At 38.2% G+C, this 26,144-nt stretch overlaps 2 protein-coding genes across 4 annotated transcripts in view; one reads left to right on the forward strand and one right to left on the reverse strand.

Annotated features, from left to right (window-relative positions):
* The window catches only part of LOC105463491 (ARF interacting protein 1), a 132,966-nt gene extending 120,879 nt beyond the window's left edge, over positions 1-12,087 (reverse strand). For both annotated transcript variants that reach the window (XM_011710606.2, XM_011710605.2), the window contains exon 1: positions 11,777-12,087. The gene's annotated coding sequence lies outside the window, so the exon portion shown is untranslated. The remainder of the gene's footprint in view (positions 1-11,776) is intronic.
* A 155-nt stretch (positions 12,088-12,242) lies between these two features.
* On the forward strand, positions 12,243-22,713 carry LOC105463490 (tigger transposable element derived 4). Of its 2 annotated transcripts, none has more exons than XM_011710604.3 (3): positions 12,243-12,529; positions 20,278-20,367; positions 20,523-22,713. In XM_011710604.3, the coding sequence occupies exon 3, from the start codon at positions 21,067-21,069 to the stop codon at positions 22,603-22,605; it is 1,539 nt and encodes a 512-aa protein (XP_011708906.1). In that variant the 5' UTR covers positions 12,243-12,529; positions 20,278-20,367; positions 20,523-21,066; the 3' UTR covers positions 22,606-22,713. The 2 variants fall into 2 exon arrangements, with proteins under 2 accessions (XP_011708906.1, XP_011708905.1); XM_011710603.3 differs by having other exon boundaries at positions 20,526-22,713.
* The last annotated feature ends 3,431 nt before the right edge of the window (positions 22,714-26,144 follow it).

Below are 26,144 nucleotides of genomic sequence, written 5' to 3' on the forward strand. Positions count from 1 at the left end.
ATGGAAAAATGGAAGGTTAAGGCAGTTCATTTTTGCTATCTTTTACTTTCTTGCGAAATAGGAGTTATCATTTGACCCCTTGTATAAAACAGCACCAATGAGGAAAATATAGTAGGTCCTCCCTTTATCCATGTTTTAGCTTTCCACAGTTTGTTATCAACTGTCAACCATGGTCTGAAAATAAACCTCTCTTCTTTATAAATTACTCAGCCTCAGGTACTCCTTTATAGCAACTCAAACAGACTAAGAAAATATGTTATAATTGCTCTATTTTATTATTACTGTTGTTAATCTCTTATTGTGCCTAATTTACAAATTAAACTTTATCATAGGTATGTATGTATAGGAGAAAACTTAGTATATATAGAGTTTGGGACTATCCACAGTTTCAGGTATGTGGGCTTTGGAACACCTCCCCCAAGACTATGGGAAGACTACTGTACATCATAATCATTCAGCTCTGGAAAAGACCAAATAACTCAAGGCAGACAGAGAAACATAAATCAAATGTCTGTGAATTACAGAGATAGGTACTAAATATGATATAAATATATATATATATATATATATATTTTTTTTGAGATGGAGTTTCGTTCTTGTTGCCCAGGTTAGAGTACAATGGCGCTATCTCAGCTCATTCTTTAAGTGCTCTGATCCACTTCATATTTATTTCTTAAAGGTCTTCTTGTTTATAACTTTGATAACAAAATACATGGGAGTAACAAGACTAAAGAAGTTAATGACCTACAATTTGTGCTGTTTAGCTTATACATTTTCTAATTTTTGTATGAATTCACTTATCTTTGCAAGCTGTCTTTAAAACAGAGTGATAAATTACTACTACAAAACCACCACTGATGTTCAGCCCTCACAGGCCAGTTATATTGGAGGCCAAAATGTCATAAGTCATCTCTGGGGGTTCTACTATAAATGAGCCAGAGGTATTTGCTAACAAAAGAGTGTAAGAACCAAAGACCTACAAAGTGAATTATTAATTAGAATTTGTCACCTCAAGTTTAAAATCCATCCAACTCTTTGTAGTTGCTTTGATTTTACTATAAAAATCATATTTTTATATGTACATACTGAATAGACCAAATCTATACAGAGGGAAACCTTATAAGATCCTTTGCCAAATTTTAGTGAGGGAGAGTTTTATATTCTACCACTCTTAAATGCATTTAAGGTCTTCTTAGCCCCCAGGAAAGAGAGGGCAGGAGGTATTAGATTTGCCAGGATCCCTAAAACCCCTTCAGAGTCTCCATGACAACACTGAGTTTAAAGATTCAGAAGTCTAATGATAAAGGATTTATGGCAGGAGTGTTGTGGAACACAAATCATAATGTGAGCTTTTCAAATTCAGTTACTCATATAACAGGTGGTCTGAAGTGGTATGCCCAAGACACAGGAGGGCAGATATAACCACAGCAGACAAGATAAACATGGCACATTACACTGGAATACGAATTTACATTCTTTTTCACTAAAATACATATGATGGAATCCAAAGCAAAATTCACTTGAATAAAACAACACACATAAGTCTTCAAAGAAATTTACTGAATTTTTATGATAAAATACGAGTCTTCAAAGAAATGTCTGAAGAGTTATTACTCTTTCTAAAGGTACTTTAGTAAAAAAAAAATTTTGAAAAGTACTATGAATAATGATATACAGCATCAAGAACTTCTGACTGCTGAGTCAAGGACAATAAAAGAGGTAAATAGAAAACTGAGAGCAAAAACTAGCAAAACTTGGGCTTGCTTTGAAGTGATTTTGCTTAGTTTCTTTAGACTTGATATTCCAGAGATCAGTTATTATTCTAAAGATTTTTTTAAGTGGCTCTATTTCTTTCACTTTTGATGAAATCTACTGGAATATGCCCATCTTTTCTCATTCACGGATAAATAGGAAGAGAATGGTAAGATCAGTTTTTTCTTTACCATGAGAATATGTTTATTTTGCAAGTTATTTTTAATTCTTTAGCCACAATTTCCACACATTTTTATATTACCACAACTTTTAAAAATACTTTCTAAACATCAGATACAGAACTTGTTCGAGGTTAAAAAGAAAAAACATATTCTTTCTGTTGAATAATATCACATTATATTTAACCTAAAGACTATCAACCTTTTGAATAGCAAGAATGGAAGCAGCTGGAGGTGATACTTCATTGTAGGTCCCAAAACAGGCCTGAGGTCCTACAGGAAAATATCTTTTATAAACCACAACAAAATTCTCACCTCAAAATAAAGTACTACGAAATTTGCACAATTATATCTATATTCACATCTTTACAATATTCAGAAACCTACTGGATTTTGAGAAATTACAACGAAAACAGGTTTATATTCAGAAAACAGAGTTTATACCAAGATGACACTGCTTGAAACCTGGAAAAGACTTGTTTTGATTTCATAACTGAATATTAATTTTCAAGTTGAACTGACTTGTTTACAATAAAAAATTGAGTTACAATACATGACTCCATTTTAAAACTATATGTTCAGAGTTGAAAATATCCAGTGGACAAAACTGATGAACATTATCTCAAGTCAAGTAGTCAAGGTTAATATCAATGGTACTGTCACATTAATAGTTTGTATTCTTGGCTGGGTACAGTGGCTCACACCTGTAATTCCAACACTTTGGGAGGCTGAAGTGTGTGGATCACCTGAGGTCGGGAGGTTCAAGACCAGCCTGGCTAACACGGTGAAACCTCTCTCTACTAAAAATACAAAAATTAGCCGGGCATGGTGGCATGTGCCTGTACTCCCAGCGACTCGGGAGGCTGAGACAGGAGAATCACTTGAACCCGGGAGGCAGAGGTTGCAGTGAGCCGAGATTGCGTTACTGCATTCCAGCCTGGGCAACAGAGTGAGACTCTACCTCAAAAAAACAAACAAACAAACAAAAAGGCTGTATTATTGATATGATGCGATGGGAATGGCACTTCATTTCCGTGATCTTCCTCCTAGAAACATATCACCCAGTCAAATTATGAGAAAAACAGCAGACAAGTCCCAACTGAGGGACAGTCTACAAAATACCTGACCAGGCAGTAATCTTCAAAACTATCAACTTGTCATGAAAAACAAGGAAATCTGAGAAACTGTCAAAACGAGAGGATACGTGACTACTAAAGGTAATATGCTATCCTGGATGGGATCCTTGAACAGAAAAAAAAAAAAAAGACACTGGGGAAAAGTGAGGCAATCTGAATAAAACATGGACTTTAATAATTATGTGTCAATATTGGTTCATTGTGACAAATGTACTATGCTAATGTAGTATGTTTTTGTTTTTGAGATAGAGTCTCACTCTGTCATCCAGGATGGAGTACCATGGCATGATCTCTGCTCACTGCAACCTCCGCCTCCTGGGCTCAAGTGATCCTCTCACCTCAGCCTCCCAAGTAGTTGAGACCACAGATGAGCACCACCATGCCTGGCTAATTTTTTGTATTTTTGGTAGAGACAGGGTTTCACCATGTTGCCCAGGCTGGTCTTCAACTCCTGAGCTCAAGCAATCCACTCACCTTGACCTCCCAAAGTGCTAGGATTACCAGCATGAGCCACCACACACGGCCTAATACCTTATAATAGGTGAAAGTGGGTATGGGAAGCTCTATTCTATCTTCACAGTAATTCTGTAAAACTAAAACCATCCAAAAATAAAAGGGTCTATTACAAAATAATCTAAGAATACTGTGCTATATTTTATATAACTACTAATAACACTTTTTTTTTTTTTTTGGAGACGGAGTCTTGCTGTGTCACCCAGGCTGGAGTGCAGAGGCATGATCTCGGCTCACTGCAACCTCTGCCTCCCGGGTTCAAACGATCTTCCACCTCAAACTCCCAAGTAGCTGGGATTACAGGAGCAGGCCACCACACCCAGCTAATCTGTATATGTATATTTTTTAGTAGAGACAGGGTTTCACCATGTTGGTCAGGCTGGTCTTGAACTCCCAACCTCAAGTGATTCACTCACCTCAGCCACCCAAAGTGCTGGGATTACAGGCGTGAGCCACTGTGCCCGGCCTAATAATTTATTTCCATGCACTTGAAAGAAATAGTCTAAATGAAAAATTAATTACAGGTTGATTATCCCTTTTCCAAAGTAGAAGTGTTTTGGATTTCAGATTTTTTTGGCATTTGGAATATTTGCATATGCATAATGAGGTATCTCCAGGAAGGAACCCGAGTGTAAACACAAAATTCATTTATGTTTCATATACACCTTATACACATAGCCTGAAGGTAATTTTATATAATACTTTTAATAACTTTTTGCATGAAACAAAGTTTGTATACACTGTACCATCCAAAAGCAAAGGTGTCACTATCTCAGTCACTCATGTGGACAGTCTGTGGTTGTTTGACATCACCATCATTCCTGTCTCTGAATTTATATGCTACTAATAACCAATCATTTCTTATGCATACACATGGCATTGTATTGCCCTTTGTGGGCATGCTTGCGTAGGTGTATCTGGGTGTATGAGGAAAAGATATATGGAGCTGAAGGGGGCAGGCAGGTCTTTTTTCTCTTGGGGAAACTGTTGTACACCTGCATTCTGACTTCGATTCATCACATAAAGTTGGGTGTGGAATTATGTACTTGTAGCATCATGTTGGGCTCAAAAAAAGTTTTGAATTTTGTAGCATTTTGGATTTCAAGATTTTGGATTAGGAATGCTCAAACTGTATTACTATTTTAACACTATTTTGATAAAAATTCACATTCAAATTCTTGTGTTACAAAACTCGATGAACTGAAATCCTTAATACCATTAACTTGGAAATTTAATGAGTCAAATTTACGTGTCAGGTACTGAGCTAGGTCCTACCGATTCAACAATGAGCCAAAAAAGAAAATAAGAAATAGACCTTACCTTCATGAAGTTTATAGGCCACTGAACAGAAAGACAATCTTACAGTCACATGAATAAATGTAAATTGCAAAGTGTGGGAAATGTATGATGCTATTACCTTAATGTGGGAGGTTAGCATATTCTCTAAGGATGCAAAACTTCGGCTGAGGTATGAGGGATGACTAGGCACTACCAAGTGAAATGAAATGAAAGTAAAGAAAGAATGGTCCAGACAGAGAGAAAAGCATGTACAACGGCCTTGCAAAAAAGGCAGGGAGCAAGGTACATACAAAGGACTAAAGAAGGCCAGCATGGTTGAACTGGAAACTTATGCATAACATGGTACAAGATGAGTTTGGAGAGCTAAACGTTGTTAAGCAGTTTTATTTTGATACTAGAAGCAATGGAAAGCCATAAAAGCACTGGGGGAGGAAGAAGGAGAGTGACAATCAAATGTGTGTTTCAAAATAAATCACTGTGCCTTCAGGATGGGTAATGAATTAGAGAGGGGCCAAAGCAGAAGTGGACAGATAAGAATGGAGGCTACTGTAAAAGTTTCAGGCAAGATGAAATGGCAGTAGTGGAAACAGGAAGAAATAGAAAAATTCAAGAGTCATGTAGAAAGTAAGATTTTAAAAACTTGTTGATCATTGGATCTATCAGGGAGAGGGAATTAAGGATCACTTCTAGTTTTCTGGATTTTACAATGAAAAGATAATTGTGTCACTCACTGAAAAAACGAACAAAGAACGAACCAACGTTGTACAGTTTTGTAGGGAGGGAAGGAGAAATCAGTTTTATTTTAGACATACTGGATTTGAGATACCTTTAAGATATTCAAGAGAGGATGTCAACAAGACAACAAGACATACAGATCTACAGCTCAAAGGAGACAGAAAACACTCATGCCCTTAATGAAGCTGACATCTTTATCCTAGAAAAGCAGCTAACTATAATCCCCAAACATCCAAGAAAAACATTAAACTTAGACTTTGACCATCTGGATTTAGTTAAAACAAAAAGCTGAGAGAGAACATGGCAATAACATTTCATCAGCTGAAACAAAAACTGCTAGACACCATGGGTAACAGATTTTTAAACTCATGGCTCAACAACATGGGAATTATGTATCATATCATACCATGTCGCATTTTAAAGTTTTATCAGGGCTGGCCAATGTTGTTGGAAATGTTCTGAATTTGCACTGTCCAATAAAGTAGCCACTAGCCACATACGATACTGACACTGAAATATGGCTGGTACAACTGAGGAATTGAATCTTTTATTTGTATTTAATTTTAACTAACTTAAATAGCCACATGTGGCTAGTGCCCCTGGCATTAGACAGTGCAGGTTTATAGCTTCCTCATATATTTCATCTGATTCCCCAATACCTACTTTTCAAATTAACTGGGAGAGAAGTGCGGTGGGTCAAGAGATTAGAGGAATAGAAAAAACATCCTTTCCATTTTCTGCTTATTACTTGAATCTTTATTCCAAGAATTCATAATACTTAGGCTAGATGCATTGGCTCACACCTGTTATCCCAGCACTTTGGGAGGCCAAGGCGGAAAGATCGCTTGAGCCCAGGAGTTCAAGACCAGCCTGGGCAATATTTAGCACTGAAATAAAACAGATAAGGTCCTGGCCATTTTAGAGATTACAGATCACAGGTTTATATCCAGGGTCTCTTTCCACTGGGGGTGTAAATTCTTGATCCATCCTTTTGTAGGTGTGTGTGTGACCCTGGACAAAGCACTTTACCTAAATCTCAATTTCTTTATTTCTAACATGGTGATGTTATCTGCTATCTATTTGGAATGGCCGGAGTAAAAATAAAATGAGGATATATGTGAAAGTGCTTTGTAAATTATTACATGCTAAACAAACAGAAGGTATTAAACAAAGTAACGTATTCCTTTTCTCTAGGGCAAAGATTTCCAACCAGTGTGCCAAGAATGGATTACAGATGTGCTGAAATTGTGACCCATTCCCTCGTGCCACAGCTTCCAGGGAACCAGGGAGGGCCTGGCTCTAGTCTGCCGTACAATTATAATCATTTTTTATGTGTGCCATGATGACTATCTCAGGCTAGCAGAAACTGGAGTTGGTGAACTGACTCCCTCCTCTGGATGATTTAGGGCTTACTACTAACTCTGCTGCTTTTATGATCCTGTTCCAAAGGCAGTATGCCACTGTTCCCCAGGGACCAATGAGGCTAAAGGTTGAAAATCAAGGAGCTGCTAGTCCAATGCTATCACAGATATACAAAAATAAAATATAAATTCTTATCTTAGGTGAGAACATGGCAAAGACACTGCCATATTTTCACAAAAGATTTGAGCAATTGCCTGTTTTGCAACTACCTTCAGATCCCCAAATCTTTGTCTTTCAAGAGAGGATGTGATTTTTTTCCAAATACCCAAAGTTACTCAGATTCTAGTGACTGAGGTCATGAAGTGATGATGCCAGGCAAGAACTTTTCATTTTTGTATGTCTCAGTCTGAACTGACAGTAATACTAGAAGATTTCAAAGCAGATTGCCTACTCTGAAGAACAGCATTCACTTAAGTATGTTCATTAAGGGGAAAAAGTGTATTTCATAAAGAGACTTTATATTCCTTTTTCAGGAACAACTAAAGGTTTAAGCAACACCTGCCTATGCTCATCCTAAGACACAGGCTTAGAAGGAATGGAGGAGAATGGAATGAGAGGTGGGAGAAAGGAGAACAGGAATAAAGGAAAGAGAAAAAGAAAATAAATACTTTTGTCTCATAAAGAATATCTGTTAACGTGCAAGAGCCATTCGGTGGCCTCCATGACTGCCAAAAGCTAGTCGAGATCAAGGAAAACAAAATTATTTTCAGACCAAAAGTCTTTTTCATACATCCAGAAGTAGTGCCACATATCTGACTTTTAGTTTGTCATGGTCCTAAGTCACCAACTTCCATATTAAGTGGAACAACTCACTTTCCATTCTGTACAAATATTTTAGTTTTTCATCCATAGCCATATTAAAGTTTCCTGTTTAATTTACTCCTTCTTCCATTCTGAATTGAGTCTTTCCTCCATCATAAATTTATTATTCTAAAATTTATTTATACTTCCAGACTCTTACAATGCCCAGTTTATTACTTATAATCTTCGTTTTCACATTTTCCACTCCTCATATACACACACACCATCTGTTTATTATTTGAATCTTCAAGAATTTATACTTACAATTCTTTATTTCAAGTAGGTGTGGGTGTTCTGACACCCACACAGAGACTTATATCCATCCCCATAGGAAACCCCTACCAACTGCCTCCTCCAAATTCACTTATTTTTGTCAAACTTCTCAGTATGATATTCAACCAGATGTTCATCCACTGAAGATTAAGAAAGGAAATGACCTTTTCTTAACACCTGATAGAAGATCTGGTGATATATCTCCAACTCATTTCAAAAAGGACATAATGGACACATGGTAGAAGTTGTCTACAGTAGTAGTCTGGAGTCAGACAACCCAGGTTCAAATCCTGGCTCCACCAGTGCAATTCTGAGCAGACTACTTTAGCTTCAGTTAATCATTCAGCTTTATTTTCTTCACCTATAGAAAGAGGACTTTAGCCACTTTATAAAGTTATCAGATGAGATAATAATGTAAAGCACTTAGCTTAATGCACATAAGCAAATAAATGTAATTGTTACAGTGTTTGATATAAACTATCTGCCGAATCTGTCATTACCTTAAAAGGAAACTAATTTAGCATAAGCTAGTCTGTTGTTGTTGTTGTTGTTTTTGAGGCAGAGTCTCACTCTGTTGCCTAGGCTGGCGTGAAGTGGTGGGATCTTGGCTCACTGCAGCCTTCGCCTCCTGGGTTCAAGTGATTCTCCTGCCTTGGCCTCCCAAGTAGCTGGGACTACAGGCATGCACCACCATACCCGGCTAATTTTTGTATTTTTAGTACAGATGGGGTTTTACCATGTTGGCCAGGCTGGTCTTGAACTCCTGCCATCAAGGGATCCACCGGCCACAGCCTCCCAAAGTGTTGGGATTACAAGCGTGAGGCACTGTGTCCAGCCTAGCATAAACTATTGTCTAAAAACTTATGTTGACTGCTCCCCCAAGTGAGGTTGCTAGACAGAGGAAAGCTTATTTCATTTTGTGAGCAGAAGAAACTGTTTACTCAAGGTAGGCTATGATGAGCTGTATAGGTCTCTTCAAGTTAACATTCTAAAAAAAAAAAAGTATCAGACTTTTAGAATTGCAACCCTCAATCAACAAATAATTCACAACCAAATTGGTAAGTTCAAACATGTACTCTAAAACTTACATTAAGCTTGGAAGCATACTAACTTATTCACAAGAGAGAAACAATCATTTAAATATCTCATACATAACGGAGGGAAAGGGGATGTCAAGATAAGCAACAACATTCCAAAGGACCACACCACTGAAACATCTTGTTTGTTCTTCCTAGCAAAGCCAAATCAAATCCTAAGGTACATGCCTCAAGCAAAAACAATTAAGAAAATGAAAGCAAAATGCAACTAGAATTTAAATTTTTTACTCTGAACTGTGCCCAGTAGCTTGGTGATATTTAATACATATGAAAGATAAGCACATCAGTTTGTAAATCCACTGGATCTCCAGAGCACTGACCACAAACAGCTATCCCTAAAAAGAAACCTGGAAACCACAAATCAGGAAATGAAGTGGGCAGCCTCATTTCCTTCTGTAAGCCTACGAAGGAATTTAGAAACACTAACGTTTTAAAGTAGATATTTCAATATCAAACTAGAAGAATCCCTGCATTCTCGTTTCCTTGGTCCCAAAGCAAACAATTTACAGTTTGGGAAAACACACAAAACACACACACACACACACACACACACCTGTTTTCACTAACTTCAACAAGACACTGCCTAAGTAGTGGTTTTCATCTATCAATAGGCTATATATCTCCTTTGAACAGTTTCGGAAAACACACACACACACAACACACACACACACGTTTTCACTAACTTCAACAAGACACTGCCTAAGTGGAAAACAAACGCGCGCGCGCGCGCGCACACACACACACACCTGTTTTCACTAACTTCAACAAGACACTGCCTAAGTGATGGTTTTAATCTATGAAGAGGCTGTATATCTCCTTTGAGAATTTGATAAAAAGAATGGACACTTTCCCCAGGGGCGAAAAAATTCACTCAAACAAAACTGCATATAATTTCAGGGGTGGGAATGAGGAAGACCCCTGAAAGTTGTCGATCCTTAGGCCATGAACCCCAAGTCATCATCCAGGATTAAGGCAAATCATAATCCAGGGTAAACCAATTTATCAATTTGAATAGAAACTAAAGTAACTTAGGCAGGGATTTCATCCAGAAAATACATTAGAAATCTTTTCTGTTTTCTCAGATAAAAGTGTGTTAGACTTGGTAGCTGGGAGAAGACGTGGGTCATGCTAAGCAAGGAAAACAAAACAAAAAACACCACAGGACAAACGAAAGAAAAGTAGAATCAGAACAGTAGTAAAATATAGTCATCTGTAGCCGCTCTGAGAGAACAGCAATGAAACGGCCAATTAGGCCGGGCGCGGAGGCTCACTTCTGTAATCCCAACACTTTGGGAGGCCGAGGCGGGCAGATCATTTGAGGTCAGGAGTTCGAGATCAGGCTGGCCAACACGGTGAAAGCCCGTCTCTACTAAAAATACAAACATTAGCCAGGCGGTAGTGGCGCCTACCCGTAATCCCGGCTACTCGGAAGGCTGAGAAGAATCGCTTGAGCCTGGGAGATGGAGGTTGCGGTGAGCCGAGTTCACGCCAAAGCACTCCAGCCTGGGCGACAGAGTGAGACCCTGTCTCAAAAAAAAAAAAGAAAAGAAAAGAAAAAAGAAAAGGCCAATTCCCGAAGCCTTAACAGACAGCTGACTTAAGGTAACCATTTCTAGTGCACATTTCTATGCCAATTAAGTTAATTAAATGGCAAACGTGAACACACCCTTGCAGGTGAAAGTATGAAAGCAAAAGTTTATGAGAAGTTCTGGATCTCTTCCGGCTTTTCCTTATCAAATAAGAACGGAGTTAGATGAATTTTATACTTTAGGAGAAAACAGGGTAGGGGCGGGGGACAGAAATCCTAAGAGTGGCTAAAGGATCTGCAGGAAGTGTAAAGTGTAAACTTTTTGAAATCAAAGGGCTCAAGAGGAAGGTAAGAACAAAACGAAGTAATAACAAAATAAAGTAAAAGGGAAAAACGTCTAGCGTCTAAAAACTTTTTAAAAAATTCTCTCCTTTTCCTAGACACGTAAACAGTAGTAACTTGGCAAACAGTAACGGAGCAGAAGACAACCGCACAACTCCCTTTCCAAAACTCCAGCATTTCTTGAACGTCCTCAGACGCACAGTCAGGCTCGGACATTTCACAGGCAAGACTCCTCCCTGCACCACTGCCAGAAGAACCTCTCAGAGGGACTATCACTCCCTCCCTTCCTCCTACTGCGGGAGAGAGGAAGTTGGGGATGCAGGGAGAGGAGGGGAGAAATGAGGGTTGGACACCAAGCCTGAAGGAGGCCCACTCCGACACTTTGTCAAGAAACGTCCGGATTCCGGATCCTGCAACCCCTTTTCCCACCCAATGTATGCAAAGCCAAGAGAGTGCCTCCCTGCAAGGGCCGGTCCTACACCTTCACTCGACTGTTTCGGGGGCACACTCAGAGGGGCAGAAGGAATGAAGGAACAGAAACCAAAGGCATAACACTTGGGCAGATAAGGCACAGACTAAGGAGAGGTGTGCCCTGTAAAAGTCCGGAATGGCGAACCCGGAGGCAACGTGTCCGCCCCACCAACCACCTCAAACCATCTTTCCCCCGCCTTTTCCCAGGCGAGCCAGCTCCGCCCTCACCTGTCTTAGGGTAACTCGGTAGCTTCTAAGTCGACGCTTATCCCTTCCGCCGCTCTCTGGAATCGCCTCAACCCCGGCAAGAAGTGAGCGGAAACGAGACCCGGAGCTTTTCCTTCTTCCTCTTCCCCCACGCACCTCGGCTGCTCGGGGGCGGGGAGCAAGTGCAGCTGTCACAAATTCACACTGACCAACCGCCGAGGACAGTCGGACCGGCGACCTCTCAACCCGGCCTCCAGAACCAGCACCAAGATCAGCGAAGCCGGAAGTGAGGAGACCGGAAATAGCGTTGTCCCTGGCCCTGGACGGCCTCTCTCTCCCTCAATCTGGCCTTGCCCGGCCACGTCTCGGTGGTGCCAGCGCACCTCCCACGAGGCTCCCTCCGCCCTTCTCCGGGAGGCGGGCTGCGCCCCTCCCGCTGCTGCCCTAGCAACCACATCCGGGACTCCGGCGGTGTCGTTGCCCGGGCAATTTTCTGGCAGCGACCTAATAGTAGAAGGATGTGCGCGCGGGGCCAGAGGCACTGGCTAGAGCTGGGAGCTTGCGGAAAGGCGCCCCTGCCTGGTCTTGAGAAGTCAAAGGTCTCCAGGAGCCCTCCGCCTCCCTGTTTTTTATTCACACACCCTAGCCTCACACGTTAGGAGTCTCCCCAACAGACCGTGAGCCGGTGTCGGGAGGGTGGAGGTGGATGTAGCTCACCGCCACGCTACCACAGAAGAGCGAAAGCTGCTTTCTCAGCCACCGGAGAGCACGAAGGTTAATCCAGTCCCGCGGGGAAGGTGGGGGTGGTGGGGAGAATGCGAAGATAAGGGAGCAGACGGAATGTGGGCGCTTCCTTGCGCTGCCCCCGTGCCTGGGGAGCCCCCTCCCTTCAGAAAGGCTAGACCCCCGGGCCCGGCATCCCTGAGCTCTTAGTTGCTCTGGATCTGTGATCGCTTTTTGTTTTGCTCGCTCTCTCACAGTAGATTCCCTGATATTTTTCTTTCCGGCTCCTCTTTATTTTTCCGGATGACCGAGCTCTGCTTTCTTTGCTTGCCCCATTACTTCTTAAATAGATCATTGTCCTGTCACGGAAGCTGCTGAACAATTCGCTCTCTCAGAGCCCTTCGTACTTTCCTAAACGGGGCCCCAACCTGCTCTACTCTCCCCATCCCCAGCGCTGAATGGTGGGAAAGCGTGGCTCCGCCGTGGCGCTAGATAGACCTGAAGTTCATTTACACACAGTACCATACAGTTGGTCCATCACAGAATATCCCTTGAAACTGCTGGACTGCTTTTTCTTTGACAACTTTGAATGCTCATTTTTATTCTCATTTCGCTTGTAGAAATGCGAAGGGTAATTGTGCATATGGCGAGATTTACCCTTCTTTAGACCGTACTTTTCAGCTGCCTTTAGTTGTCACAGTAGCTGACAAGATAATTTTAATGACTAATGCCCAAAGGCAGAGCTCTACCTCTACAGATTTCCAGGGAGTTTCAGTGTAGTGAAATATCCCTGGCAGGAATCTTCCCCGGATCTGTGAATAGTAAATACCTGTGTCACCATAAATGTTTCCAATGTATAACAAGATTGAGCTCTCCAGGATACCACCTCTTACAAAAATAGTACTGAAATTCCAGAACAAAAATCTCTCATCTTAAGTGGTTCTGTCTTAAAACAAAGGAGCAAATATATATGTCAACCCACTCACACTATAACTTCAGTTCTTAGAGCTTGCTGTAGATTTTTCTGTACAAAGCCATCTTGTTGGTTTGGAGACCATTAGTCTTCTCAATTATAAGAAAAGAATCCCAATCTAAATTAATTACTGCTGTAATTGTGTAGGAATAGAGCGACTACAGAACTTGCAGCTAAGTACAAGTGTTGTTCCTAGGGTTTCAGAAGGGTGACTTGGAGGAAGTGTACGGTAGGGCTCAGCGGTGCTTGAATGATTGTGGACAGTGAATACTGAATTGTTTTTGCTGGCTGTTGTGTTAAGGATTCCTGCTAGCTGTCTCTTGAGTTTGGAGATGCTAAGCTTCATTAGATGCGTAGCTTCTAATAGTTAATCTAACTATTAGACTGTTAGACCCAGAGGTGTTTCTTATTTTGGAAAGGTGGAGACTTGCTTTAGTTTGTTCATAGCTGGATAGTTCCCTTGGCACCTGCTGATGGTTTTGACAGAGATTCAGATGGACTTGGAACTAATTCTAACTTCTGCTAGGCGAAGATGCTAACCAAGTTAGATACTCTTCAGTGAGATTCTGGTACTGTGTATGATTAATCCTCACCCACAGTATTACGCTGTGCAAGGCTATATATACACATGATTAATCTTTCTATGATTTCCACGGACCTGAAGGAAATTAGAATAGTCTGGCTCCAAGAAAACACTAGACACTACTTCAGCTGGTGATGGAAAATAGTGGAATTCTATACATCCTTTGGGACAAAGGAAGCAGCAACCAGTGTTCTTTGGATTGGGGAATATTTTTGGTACTAACTGAAAAACATTATTTTAAGCCTGTCCCTGTTTAGAGGAGACTTGTTTTCTCTTCCCTCTCTCCCTCTCTTCCTTTTTTCCCTCCTTCCTCTTTTTCTTTCTTCCTTTCCTTCTTGTCTCCCTCCCTTCTCCTTCGTTCCTTCTTTCCTCTTTTTCTTTCCTCCTTCCCTCCCTCCCTCCCTTCCTTTTTTTGTTCATTCGTTCCTTCCTTCCTTCCTTCCTCCCTCCCTCTCTCCCTTCTTCCTTCCCTCCTTTGCGCTAAAACTTGGGGGGACCCTGCCTGTTCATTTTGTTTAGAATAGAAGATTACTACTTTTCTCTGAATTGTCATTTGTTTTTAGAGACTAAAGGGAATAGCTGCCTTCCATATATATTTATGACATGGAGATTATCTACTCATTTAACTTTGCACTGCTATTGGCTGTTTATTTGGCTTTTTGAAAAATCAGGTGCTATTTATTCATTGGGCTTATGGGGAAGTCTAGTAGCCCTGAATGGCATTTGTGGCATACTCCATGAAGTCTAATTCTTTATCCTGGCATTAAAGGCTTACCAAGATCTGGCCTCAATCTTGCAAATGAGCACTCTCTTTTATATACCTGAAGGAAAAGTGCTAATGTAACCAACTAATACAGATAAGTATAAATGCCAATATAGACATAGATGTGAAACTTTAGTTGCAAAGAAATGTTTAATATGCTTCAAACTGCATATTTCCCTCTTCCATGCTTTCTCTCTTCTTATCAGCAGAAATGTTTTCCTATTTTTCCTTACTTGTGATGTCCCTATCCATCCTTTACAGTTGAGTTCAGATGCTACTTCTGTCATGAACGCATTATTTATCATCCCTTTGAGAATTCATTTTTCCCTCTCTTTGGATCTTGCAAGCCTTTGATTTGAGCCCCCATTTCAGTCAGCTTTGTATGACTGTTTTGCATGTTTTCCCATGATAAATAAGATGCTTTTTGGGAAACTGAACTTTGGACTTATTTGATTCTCTTATAGCACTAGGAAATTGACTAACTCTAGTCGAGTTATGGAAATATGTTGTCTGCTGCATACCAGGCAAGTTCCAGAATACCAGCAACTCCTGCTACTTAGGGTAATGGCACAAGCAGGATTAAGTGGATATAGTTGCTATCTATTTGTAGAAGACAGTGAGTGAGGGCTTTCTTAAGTTTGGAAAGTAGTTGATTCTCTGCAGAGGGGTATAAACTACTGATAAAAGGAGAGTGACTCATTACCCGTAGAGATTCTGAATGGGAAGAATGCCAGCTTTATGTTTTCTGATACTGATTTTTTTTAATAACTTGGTGCAAAAATAGAACATTATTCTAAGATGACTGTTGTAGAGGGAAAAAAAAGGTAGAACATTAGAGTTGTAAAAATGTGTTTATAAAGAGGAAAAAGCTGAACTTATTTATAATTCATTTACCTAGAGAGAACATTCAACATTTTGGTCAATGTATTTTTTTTCTTTATATCTATGTAGATATATATTTCTTCATTTATTTAACAAATTGTTATTGACAACCTATGGTTTACTGGAAGTGAGCTGTGTAGGAATAACCATGAGCCTCTGCTCTGATGTAATTTTTAGTGTATGTTGTATTTGTTGACATATAATTTTATATTTTGCTTTTTTTCACTTAACATATCATGGAATTTTTTTCATATCATTAAATATTCTTTGTGTGGCACAAAAGTATTTCAGCATGTAGATATTTCTTAATTTATTGAATGAATCCTTTTTGTTGCATATTTTCAATTTTGTCTGTAATTATGTAGCAATGCAGGGAATAGTCCTGTGTAGTAGGTAGAATTCTAAGATGAACTCCAATGACCCTTACCTTGTATAATTCCCTCTCCCTGTGAACATGATGGGATACTACTTCCATGAATATGTTATGTTACTTACAAGGGAATTTTGGAGATGTAATTAAGGTTGCTAATCATTGATCCTGAATTAATCAAAAGGGCGGTAGTCTAGGTAGACCTAACCTAATCAAGTGAGCCCTTTAAGAACAGAGAGTTTTCTCCTGCTTGTGGCAATAGAGGAAGTCAGAGAGATTCAAAGTGTGAAAGAGATTCTACAGGAGGAATATTCTCCATTGCTGAAATGAAGAGGGCCACAGACAAGGACCTGAGGGAAGCCTCTAGAAGCTGAGAGTAGTCCCTGCCAACAGCCAACAAAAAAAAAACTAGGGACCATAGTCCTACAACAGCAAGGAACTGAATTCTGCAAACAATCTGATTGCGCTTGGAAGCAAATTCTTCCCCAGAGCCTCCAGATAAGAGCCCAACTTCTGACCAACATCTTGATTTCTGCATTGTGAGACCCTAAACAGAGGACCCAGTTGAGCCCACCTGTACTTAAGATCTACAGAACTGTGAGATAATAAATGAGTGTTGTTTTAAGGCATTGAGTATATGGCAATTTGTTGCATTAGCAATAGAAAACTAATACATTTGTAAGAAATTATTTTTATATCTATAATTATTCTTTTGGGATAAAATCCTTGATATAGGCCGGGCACAGTGGCTCACGCCTGTAATCTCAGCACTTTGGGAAGCGGAGGTGAATGGATCACAAAGTCAGAAGATCAAGACCATCCTGGCTAACACGGTGAATCCCCGTCTCTACTGAAAATACAAAAAATTAGCTGGGCGTGGTGGCACATGCCTGTAGTGGCAGCTACTCTGGAGGTTGAGGCAAGAGAATCGCTTGAACCCAGGAGGCAGAGGTTGCAGTTAGCCAAGATTGCACCACTGCACTCCAGCTGAGATTGCACCACTGGGTGACAAAACGAGACTCTGTCTTAAAAAAAAAAAAAAAAAAAAAAATCCTTGATATAGACTTGCTAGATAAAACGTTATACACAGTTTTAAGGTTTGTATATCAGGTATATCATATTGCAAATTTGCCCTCCATAAGCATGTTGTAACAATTTATGTGCCTCCTAACAACCTGTTACCTCACCCCAGCAAACACTAGATACTGACATTTTGATAGGCAAAAACAAAAATGTATCTCTTTTTTTAAAAGAAGATTTATGTTTTTCTTATTAATAGTAGGATTGACTGTTGTATTTTGTTTATTTGAAATTAATTTGGTGAGTCTTTTTTGATGAATTGATTATTCTTATTTTCTGATTAGCTTAACCGTTGACATAGAGAAAATATTCCCTAACATGTAGAATAGTGTTTCTCTGCTGTAATATTTTCAAGAGGGAAAATTATTAATGAGCTTGAGAGGATGACTGTTCTGAGAAATATTAGCTGCTGCCATTACTCCTTGCAAAAGAATATCCCAGATGTTATACTGTTGGAGTTTGGAGAATGTCAGCTTCATTGATCAGGTAGTATTGATGCCTTGTTCTTCTAGGGAAAAAGTCTAATTTGTCTGTTTGGCATTAGAAATGTGATTGCTTTTAGGAATAAAGATATATTGTATCTTATCATGGAAAATTGTAGCTTTGACTAATGTTAACTCAGGGGAAAAACCTAATCTTTCTAAATAAAGTTATCACATTTTCAATTTTCTCAAGATAATGAGTAATCTCTGATAGTATATATTATATCACTTTAACCAGGATGGGAAAAGAAGAAATTCAAGTTACTTTTTCTACAATTGTTGTTATTTGACATGGTAGATTTTATTTCTGATAAATGAGATAAGGCAGGAGGGAGAGAGGAAGGAAGGGAGGGAGAAAGAGAGGGAGGGATTGGGGGAGGGAGGAAGGAAAGGAAGGAAGAGAAGGAAGGGAAGGGCAGAAGGGAGGGAGGAAGGAAGGGGGGAGGGGAGGGGTTGGGAGATTATCTTAGTAAATTTGGTTGGTTTTGTCTTTTTTGAAAAATTGGTTCTTGCTACATCAATTTCTGAAAGTTGGAATCTTCCTAATAAGAACAAGAATTTTATTTTTATTTTGAAATAATTGTATATTTACAGGAAATTGAATGAAAATGTAAGAAGAGATCCCATATACAAGCAAGATTTTTAATGTTAGTTTTATGGTCAAATCTTATTACTTAGGTCAACCCTCCCTAACAGATAGAGTTGCTATTTGTGTTCACAGAATTCATAATGGCCTATTCTTTCATGGAGGCCTAATGTTGCTTTTTATTGTTTTAAGACATTGGAAATGCTGGCTTAGGTTGGTGCTGGGAACATAGAATCTGTAGCTATGGTCACAGGAGGCCCCACCAGTGTGAGTCAAAGATACTGTAATATAGTGAAAAGAATGCTGACTTGACATTTAAAAGCCTGGACTCTAAACTGCTCTTAACCACATGGTAACTGTGGGACCAATGAAATCCAGTTTTACCTTCCTCCTTGGTTATTTGGAATATAGGTAGTAAAACCATTTAAAAACTAAAACCCAGGGCTATCATTATTTTTAAGATTTTTTTGAAACGACACTTTTTTTAAAAAAAAAGAATTCCTTTACTGGTTGTAATTCCTATGATAAAAATTCCTCCTTTGAGTTGGACAACAAGGGCAGAAGAATTTTGGCAAAAAGTTTTGTCAAAAGATTTTGTGCAAAAAGGTGTGCATCACCTGGGAAACATGGAAGCCCAGCAAGAAGAATGGAGTGCCCACACACATACAGAAGTAACACTGCTCATCAAATTAGCTTGTTATTATCTTGGCTGCTCCATAGATTCTGATAAGGGAGGTGCTGACTTGGGAAAGTAGAGATGAGCCCATCTGGGGCCATGTGACTGTTCTCATGGCTTAAGAAAAGCCCGCTTTTGGCTGGGCACAGTGGCTCATGCCTGTAATAGTATAATAGTAGCACTTTGGGAGGCTGAGGCAGCCAAGGCGGGCAGATCACAAGGTCAAGAGATTGAGACCATCCTGGCCAACATTTTGAAATCCTGTCTCTACTAAAAATACAAAAATTATCTGGACGTGGTGGTGTGTGCCTGTAGTCCCAGCTACTCAGGAGGCTGAGGCAGAAGAATCGCTTGAACCCAGGAGGCAGAGGTTGCAATGAGCCAAGATCGCACCACTGTATTCCAGCCTGGCGACAGAGTGAGACTCCGTCTCAAAAAAAAAAAAAAAAAAAGAAAAAGAAAAAGAAAAAAAGAAAAGCCCTACTTTGAGTATAGATTTAAGGTGGGATTCTTGCTTCTGTTTGCAAGTAGGATTGTATAAAGTTTTCCAAATTGTAGATTCACACAGCCAAAAGACATGAGAAAGATAATGATGATGAGATCATCACCATCCATTTGTTGAGCACTTTCTTAAAGTACTAAATACTGTGCTAAGTGCTTTACATTCTTTCATTGAATCCTTTTGAATGCACAATAATGAGGTAGGTGCTGTAGTTACTCCCATTTTACAGATAAGGAAGCTGAAGCTTCAAATGGTTAAGTAAATGACCTGGGATCACATGAGTACTAAATAGCGGAGTCACTTCTCAATTCAGAACTGCCTGGCACTTTCTTTTTTACAGATAGAAAGTAGAGGACCTGAGATATTAAGACTCGTGGTCACTATCCTTCCTATTCTTAGTCTACATCTTTTTCTTCATGATACTCTCCTAAATGTTTGTTACTATGCCTTTTGTCCAGTATTTCTGGCCTCTGTACATTCAGCTAATGTGTCAAATTAATACAAAAGTTACTGAGTTCTTAGCCCACTAACAGGATAAGGGTTAAAAAAAAAAAAAGAGAGAAGAGAAAAAATTTAAATAATAAAAATAAAAAGGTACTGGGTTTTTAAGCTTTTAGGTCAAATGGGATTTAGATTTTTTAAAAATAGAATTGTACTTGATTTTTTAGTGAAGCATTTTCTGTTAGACTCCTATAAAAGAGACACTGTCTCCCATGTGCTATTAAAAGTTGAACCTTGTGACTACTGTCTGACTATGTTTTCTTTTGGAGAAGTTAGAGGGTGCAGTCTGTGACCTCATGTGAAAAATAGCCACCAAGCATCTATCCAGCATCATTTTTAGTTCTTTAATTTTGGTAAGCCCACATTTTCAAACTAAATTAAATTTATCTGATTTATTTCAGAACTATATATTATAAAGCATTCAAAGGCAAGTGAGAATTCAAATCTGTAGAACAGAGCTAGAGAACTTTTACAGAGAGGCCTTTTGGGAGGTAAGCATTTCTCTTGGAAACTTTATTGTACTTTCAGAAACATGTTTCTATTATTTTCATTATTAAGAGCAAAACAATTGGGTATAAGCATTATTTTTAATATTCAATTGACATATTGCTAAAATTGCTTTTTTCTTTTTTACATTTTCAAAAAGCAGAAGAAGATATACTGGCAACTTCTAGAAGGATTCTACCATTTTCTTCTTTACCATGAACAAACTTGAAAATTAATGGGTAATAGTTGCATGGAAACTTTTGAACGTTTTTTCTGCTTGTCTCTGAGGCCTTCTATGGAGAATTAATAAGAGGTTCAATGTGTGCTTGGATAAAATGGATCATCTTAAAGGATTGAAGTTCCAAAAATACATCAGCAGGACTGGACAGGTTTGATATAATGAGATTTCTATTTTAGCTTGACTTCTACAACTCTGAATAAGCTATAAACTGAGCTATACAAGGTTCTAGGAAGGAAGTTTGTCTTCTAAAACATTCTAGTTGCATATAACATTTTTCTTCTTCAGATCTTTGAAAAAGCATATTTTGTCATCAAGTTCCTAGGAAATAAGACTATCAGACACTTACCAACTTTTAGTATATGAAGTAGGATAGAGAGCAGCAATCTATATCATACTGGAAAACAATTAAAGAAACAGTCACCAGGAAGTAAGAAGAGTAATCTCTACATAAGCACTGGCTGAGATGGCAGAAGCTTCTGCAGATGCCTCAACTCTGCCTGTAACAGTGAAGAAAAAGAAAAGCCTATCCATTGAGGAAAAGATCGACATCATAAATGCAGTGGAAAGTGGCAAGAAAAAAGCAGAGATTGCTGCTGAATATGGAATAAAGAAAAATTCATTGTCTTCTATTATGAAGAATAAAGACAAAGTTCTAGAAGCCTTTGAATCTCTAAGATTTGATCCAAAGAGAAAAAGACTGAGAACTGCTTTTTATACAGATCTGGAAGAGGCATTAATGAGATGGTATCGAATTGCTCAGTGTCTAAATGTACCAGTTAATGGTCCGATGTTACGTCTAAAAGCTAATGATTTTGCCCAGAAACTGGGCCATAATGATTTTAAGTGCAGTAATGGTTGGCTGGATCGTTTTAAATCCAGGTATGGTTTAGTATTCAGAGCTCAACCTGTAGAAGCTACAGGTGTATCAGTAGACCCTTCGACTGTCTGGTACCAAAATGTACTTCCTTATTATTTAAATGATTATCATCCTAAAAATGTTTTTAATATAAAAGAGACTGGGCTGCTTTATCGAATGTTACCTACCAATACATTTGCATTTAAAGGTGAAACATGTTCAGTTGGAAAGTTATGCAAAGACAGAATAACTCTGGTGGTTGGCACAAACATGGATGGCTCAGAGAAACTTCCTTTGCTTGTAATTGGAAAAAAGAGAAATCCACATTGTTTCAAAGGTTTAAAATCATTACCTGTGTGTTATGAAGCTAACAGAATGGCATGGATGACCTCAGATGTATTTGAACAATGGATGCGAAAGCTTGATGAGAAATTTCAAGCCCAGCAACGAAGAGTGGTGATTTTTGTTGAGTCTTTTCCAGCACATCCAGAGGTAAAGAACCTGAAGTCTATTGAGTTAGCATTCTTTCCATCATGTTTATCTTCCAAATGTATAGCTATGAAACAAGGCATTATTAAAAGCCTTAAAATCAAATATCGACACTGTCTTATCAAGAAATTTTTAAGCTCTGTTGAAGGTAGCAAAGAATTTACATTTTCACTGCTAGATGCAGTTGATACATTGCATCTTTGCTGGAGGGCTGTAACCCCAGAGACTATTGTTAAAAGCTATGAAGAGGCAGGATTCAAATCTCAAAAAGGAGAAAGTGACGTAACAAGTGCAGAGAAGGATACTGGTCTGGATTTGGTTGCTGATGCTGTGGGGGCAGGAGTAGAATTTCCTGAAGGTTTATCTATAGAAGAGTATGCTGCCCTGGATGACGATTTGGAGACGTGTGAAGCAGCACCAAATGGTGATTCCGTATGTACCAAAGAAAGTAAATCAGATGAAACTGGATTTTACACTTCTGATGAAGAGGATGATGATGGATCTCCAGGAACTGAACTCCCTTCACCATCAAAATCTGAGGCAATAACTGCTTTAGATACTCTGAAAAAATTTCTTAGAAGTCAAGATATGAATGACGGACTTCAGAATTCTTTAGCAGACCTGGAAAATTTTATTAACTCTTTATCAACTAAGTAACTATGTATTGTGTATCTGAAGAGTAATAGCTTTTCCTGATACATTTTATTATATACGGTTTGTAAAGGAGTTACACCACATCGCCTAAACATAAAAAATGAAAAACTAGTAATCCTTGGTTTAATTGCAAAAACCTTTGGTTTGAGTAGCAAAACTCCCTAGTAAATAATGATTGGATAAAAAATACAGATTTCTATTTAACAAGGTTTTAGGGAGTAAAAAATGTATGTCAAAGGGCTATATTAGACAGACATGGTCAATATGTCAAACATAAAAGGAACTCTTCTGCTATATTTACACATTGAATTGGTGATTTCTATTTTGTTTTTTAAATTTCAGATTATGTTCTGGAATATTTTAATTTACCTAATCTAAGAAAAAAAAATCTAGCAATAGTTTACTTTTTTATAAAGATATATATATGCCATATGTATTCTAACTAGACTTTTAAATATTAAATATAAAGTAATTTTAAATTATTTTTCACATAACTAGCTGACCTTTCTAATAAGAAATTGTGGAAAACTGCTGAAAATAAAATCTGACCTTAACTATATACCAAAATGATTAAAAATATGAGTCTTACTACTTTCAAGTTATTTGTGTATCAGGGCAAATGAAAAGCTGTGACCCTATCAGGTTTGTCATCTATAACCAGAAGCTATGGATTCTTCCTAAATATTTATATGTATATTTATGTTTAATATAAAAATAGATTATTAAAACATTTATTAAACTCTTATGATATTTATAGTTTAATAGCTATGCCTAGATATTTTTCTAATTTTAACAGCTCAAGCTTTTATTCTATAATATTTAATTATTTTTTGGATTTTACTGAATTTTATTTTCAGGTAAAACTAAATGTCTTTTTAGCATATTTTGATGCATGTAATCCTTTTTTCCCCCAAATTTGATGGGTAACACTTTGGATTAAAATTCTGTTTGAGGAAGTTTTATCTATAGAATATTTTAAAATATTGTATGAAATTAATTGATTTCCATCTATAAAGTAGTCTTTGGATAGTAGAAAATTGTAACAATAATTTGTGAGACTTTTCCATTGTTAAATTTTAAGTAGTTTGTTTATTTAACTTATTACACTCGATTTAGTGTCCCCTTTGAAAAATATTTTATAAAAATGTAAAACATACAGATTATTTTTACTATGAATTATTAGTCTGCCAACAGATGACACATTTGGAAGGAAATATCTATAGAAAGCATTTTTATTTTTCAACTGTTGATTTATTCTGCTTTTGAGAGTTGGTAATAGTAAGCCTTAAAATGTTTAAAATTAAAGTTTCTTTTAGAGTGAAATAAGGATTACTTAAAAGCATTTTATTAATGATTGATTTAAAGTTGTAATTTGGTACAATCATGGGTCTAATGGAGCTCTTAAGAGTTCCACCTTTAACTGTAGTACTTGGCATATTTTGGCTCCTCAATATTTTTTTTCTTTTTTTGTGATCTGTTTTATGTAATCATTCCAGATATTCAATGATAAAAGAATCATTATCTCCATTTTTATAGATGAGGAAATTAAAACCTAGAAAGATGAAATGATTTGGTTAAAAATATCTCAGAGCCAAAACTAAAATGCAGCTCTTCCCTGTCACCTAGTCCTGTATTCCTCTACGTACCATGATGCTTCTTATCTATACTCTATGAAGGAAAATTGTATTATTTTCTTCCCTTGAGTTTAGGGGACTGAGGGCGAAGAAAATATGCTGGATCCATGCTAGTAGCACTATTCATAAGATCTCTTCTGAGAACACTATTACTAGTGAAATACTGGGACACCATCAGCTTTGGTAACTCTGTACCAGTCAATCACAGAGTTCCAGTGTAGTTCTTTAAAAATATTTAAAATAAGTTCAGTATTTCCAAAGTACTGAAAGCACCCTCTTTTTTTTCTCCTATATGACATGATCCATTCCATAAATGGATCATCATCCATTCCATGATCCATAAATATTTCTGAGGCATAATGTATCTAAAGATAATATAAGACAAGGCTGGGCATGGTGGTTCACATCTGTAATTCCAGCACTTTGGGAGGCCAAGGCAAGAGAATCACTTGAGCCCAAGAGTGATTCTTGGCTGCTGTTTCGAGACCAGCCTGGGCAACATAGGGAGACCCCATGTCTACAGAAAATAAGAAAATTAGCCAGATGCAGTGGCGCATGCCTATTGTCCCAGCTACTTGGGAGACTGAGGTGGGAGGATTGCTTGAGCCCAGGAAGTTGAGGCTGCAGTGAGCAGTGATTGTGCTACCGCATTCCAGCCTTGGTGACTGAGTAAGACCCTGTCTCAAAAAAAGTAAAATTAATTTAAAAAAATAAAACAAAGCTATTATAACTAAGAATTAAAAATGCCCACAGATTTAAATTCAAAGATAAATTGTTACTGCATACTCTTTTGTAGTTTAGAAGACATATAAGCAATTTTTTGATCAAAAATTTTAGAAATTTTCCTCAGATAATGACAATCACTGCTGCATATCTTGCTCCTGATTTATCTTCTACATACACAATCATTACAGAGTTAGAACTAAATATTGCTTGTCTTTTCAAAACACAACTTGATTTAGTTTGCCTGTTTTTCAATTTAATGTGGCATTATTTTCATTATTCTTGCCTTGCAAATCCCTACTGTTTCAACAATGTTTTTGCTTCCTTCTACTTCATCAAGAGCAAGTCTTATGTTGAATTGGGGACATAATTTCACTACCAATAGCCACTTAACTACTAGTGAAAGGTTTGGTTCAGGATAAATAGGACAATGAGTAAATTAAGGCCTATGAGTTTCATGTTGCCTACCTAGCTTCTCATTTGGACCTGAGATCAAATCTCAAACCTTCCTTTCACTGTATACAAAGCAGATTAACTGGAACGGGGAAAAGAAGAAAGGTTGAAGGAGAGCTTTCCAAGCAAATACCTCACCTGTTAAGAGGCACTCTTTTCAATTTCTGGTCCAGTAGGGGCTCCAGTTTGGTAGGGACTGGCAGAGAGAGGTTTGCACCTTACGAGAGGCAGTACCACACATCTGGCTGTGGGTTCAGAGTCCAGTGGTAGGCTAGATCCTTAGGGCACCAGAAGCTACCTGAGCTAAGTAAGTACAGTATGGCTTAAGTCTATCAGGAAGCTAAGAGAAAATCCTACCACCACAGCAAAGAAAGAGGGTGGGGACCATAGTGTGCATACAATAAATTCTCAGAAAAAGTTGCATTCAGTGGAATAAATCAAATCAAACTCTAGTTATGTGCCACCTTGTGATAGACATATGTTTCTCTGAATCTGAGTTTATTCATAGAATGAGACTGAAAGAAAATTTTGCATATAAAAATATAAATGTATTTAATAAAGTGTTCCACAGCTATAAGGAACGACTACATTGTACTTCCATGTTACCACTTCCAAATATGCCCAAATGTTAACATGTGGTCAGTAAACATCAGTAACAGTTTTCTCATTGGCATTCTTCTATGCGATAAAATAGGGAAACCAGCATTTCTAGAAATATGGAGCCCAGAAACT

Source organism: Macaca nemestrina, chromosome 3, assembly GCF_043159975.1.
Source record: "Macaca nemestrina isolate mMacNem1 chromosome 3, mMacNem.hap1, whole genome shotgun sequence".
NCBI lineage: Eukaryota > Metazoa > Chordata > Mammalia > Primates > Cercopithecidae > Macaca > Macaca nemestrina.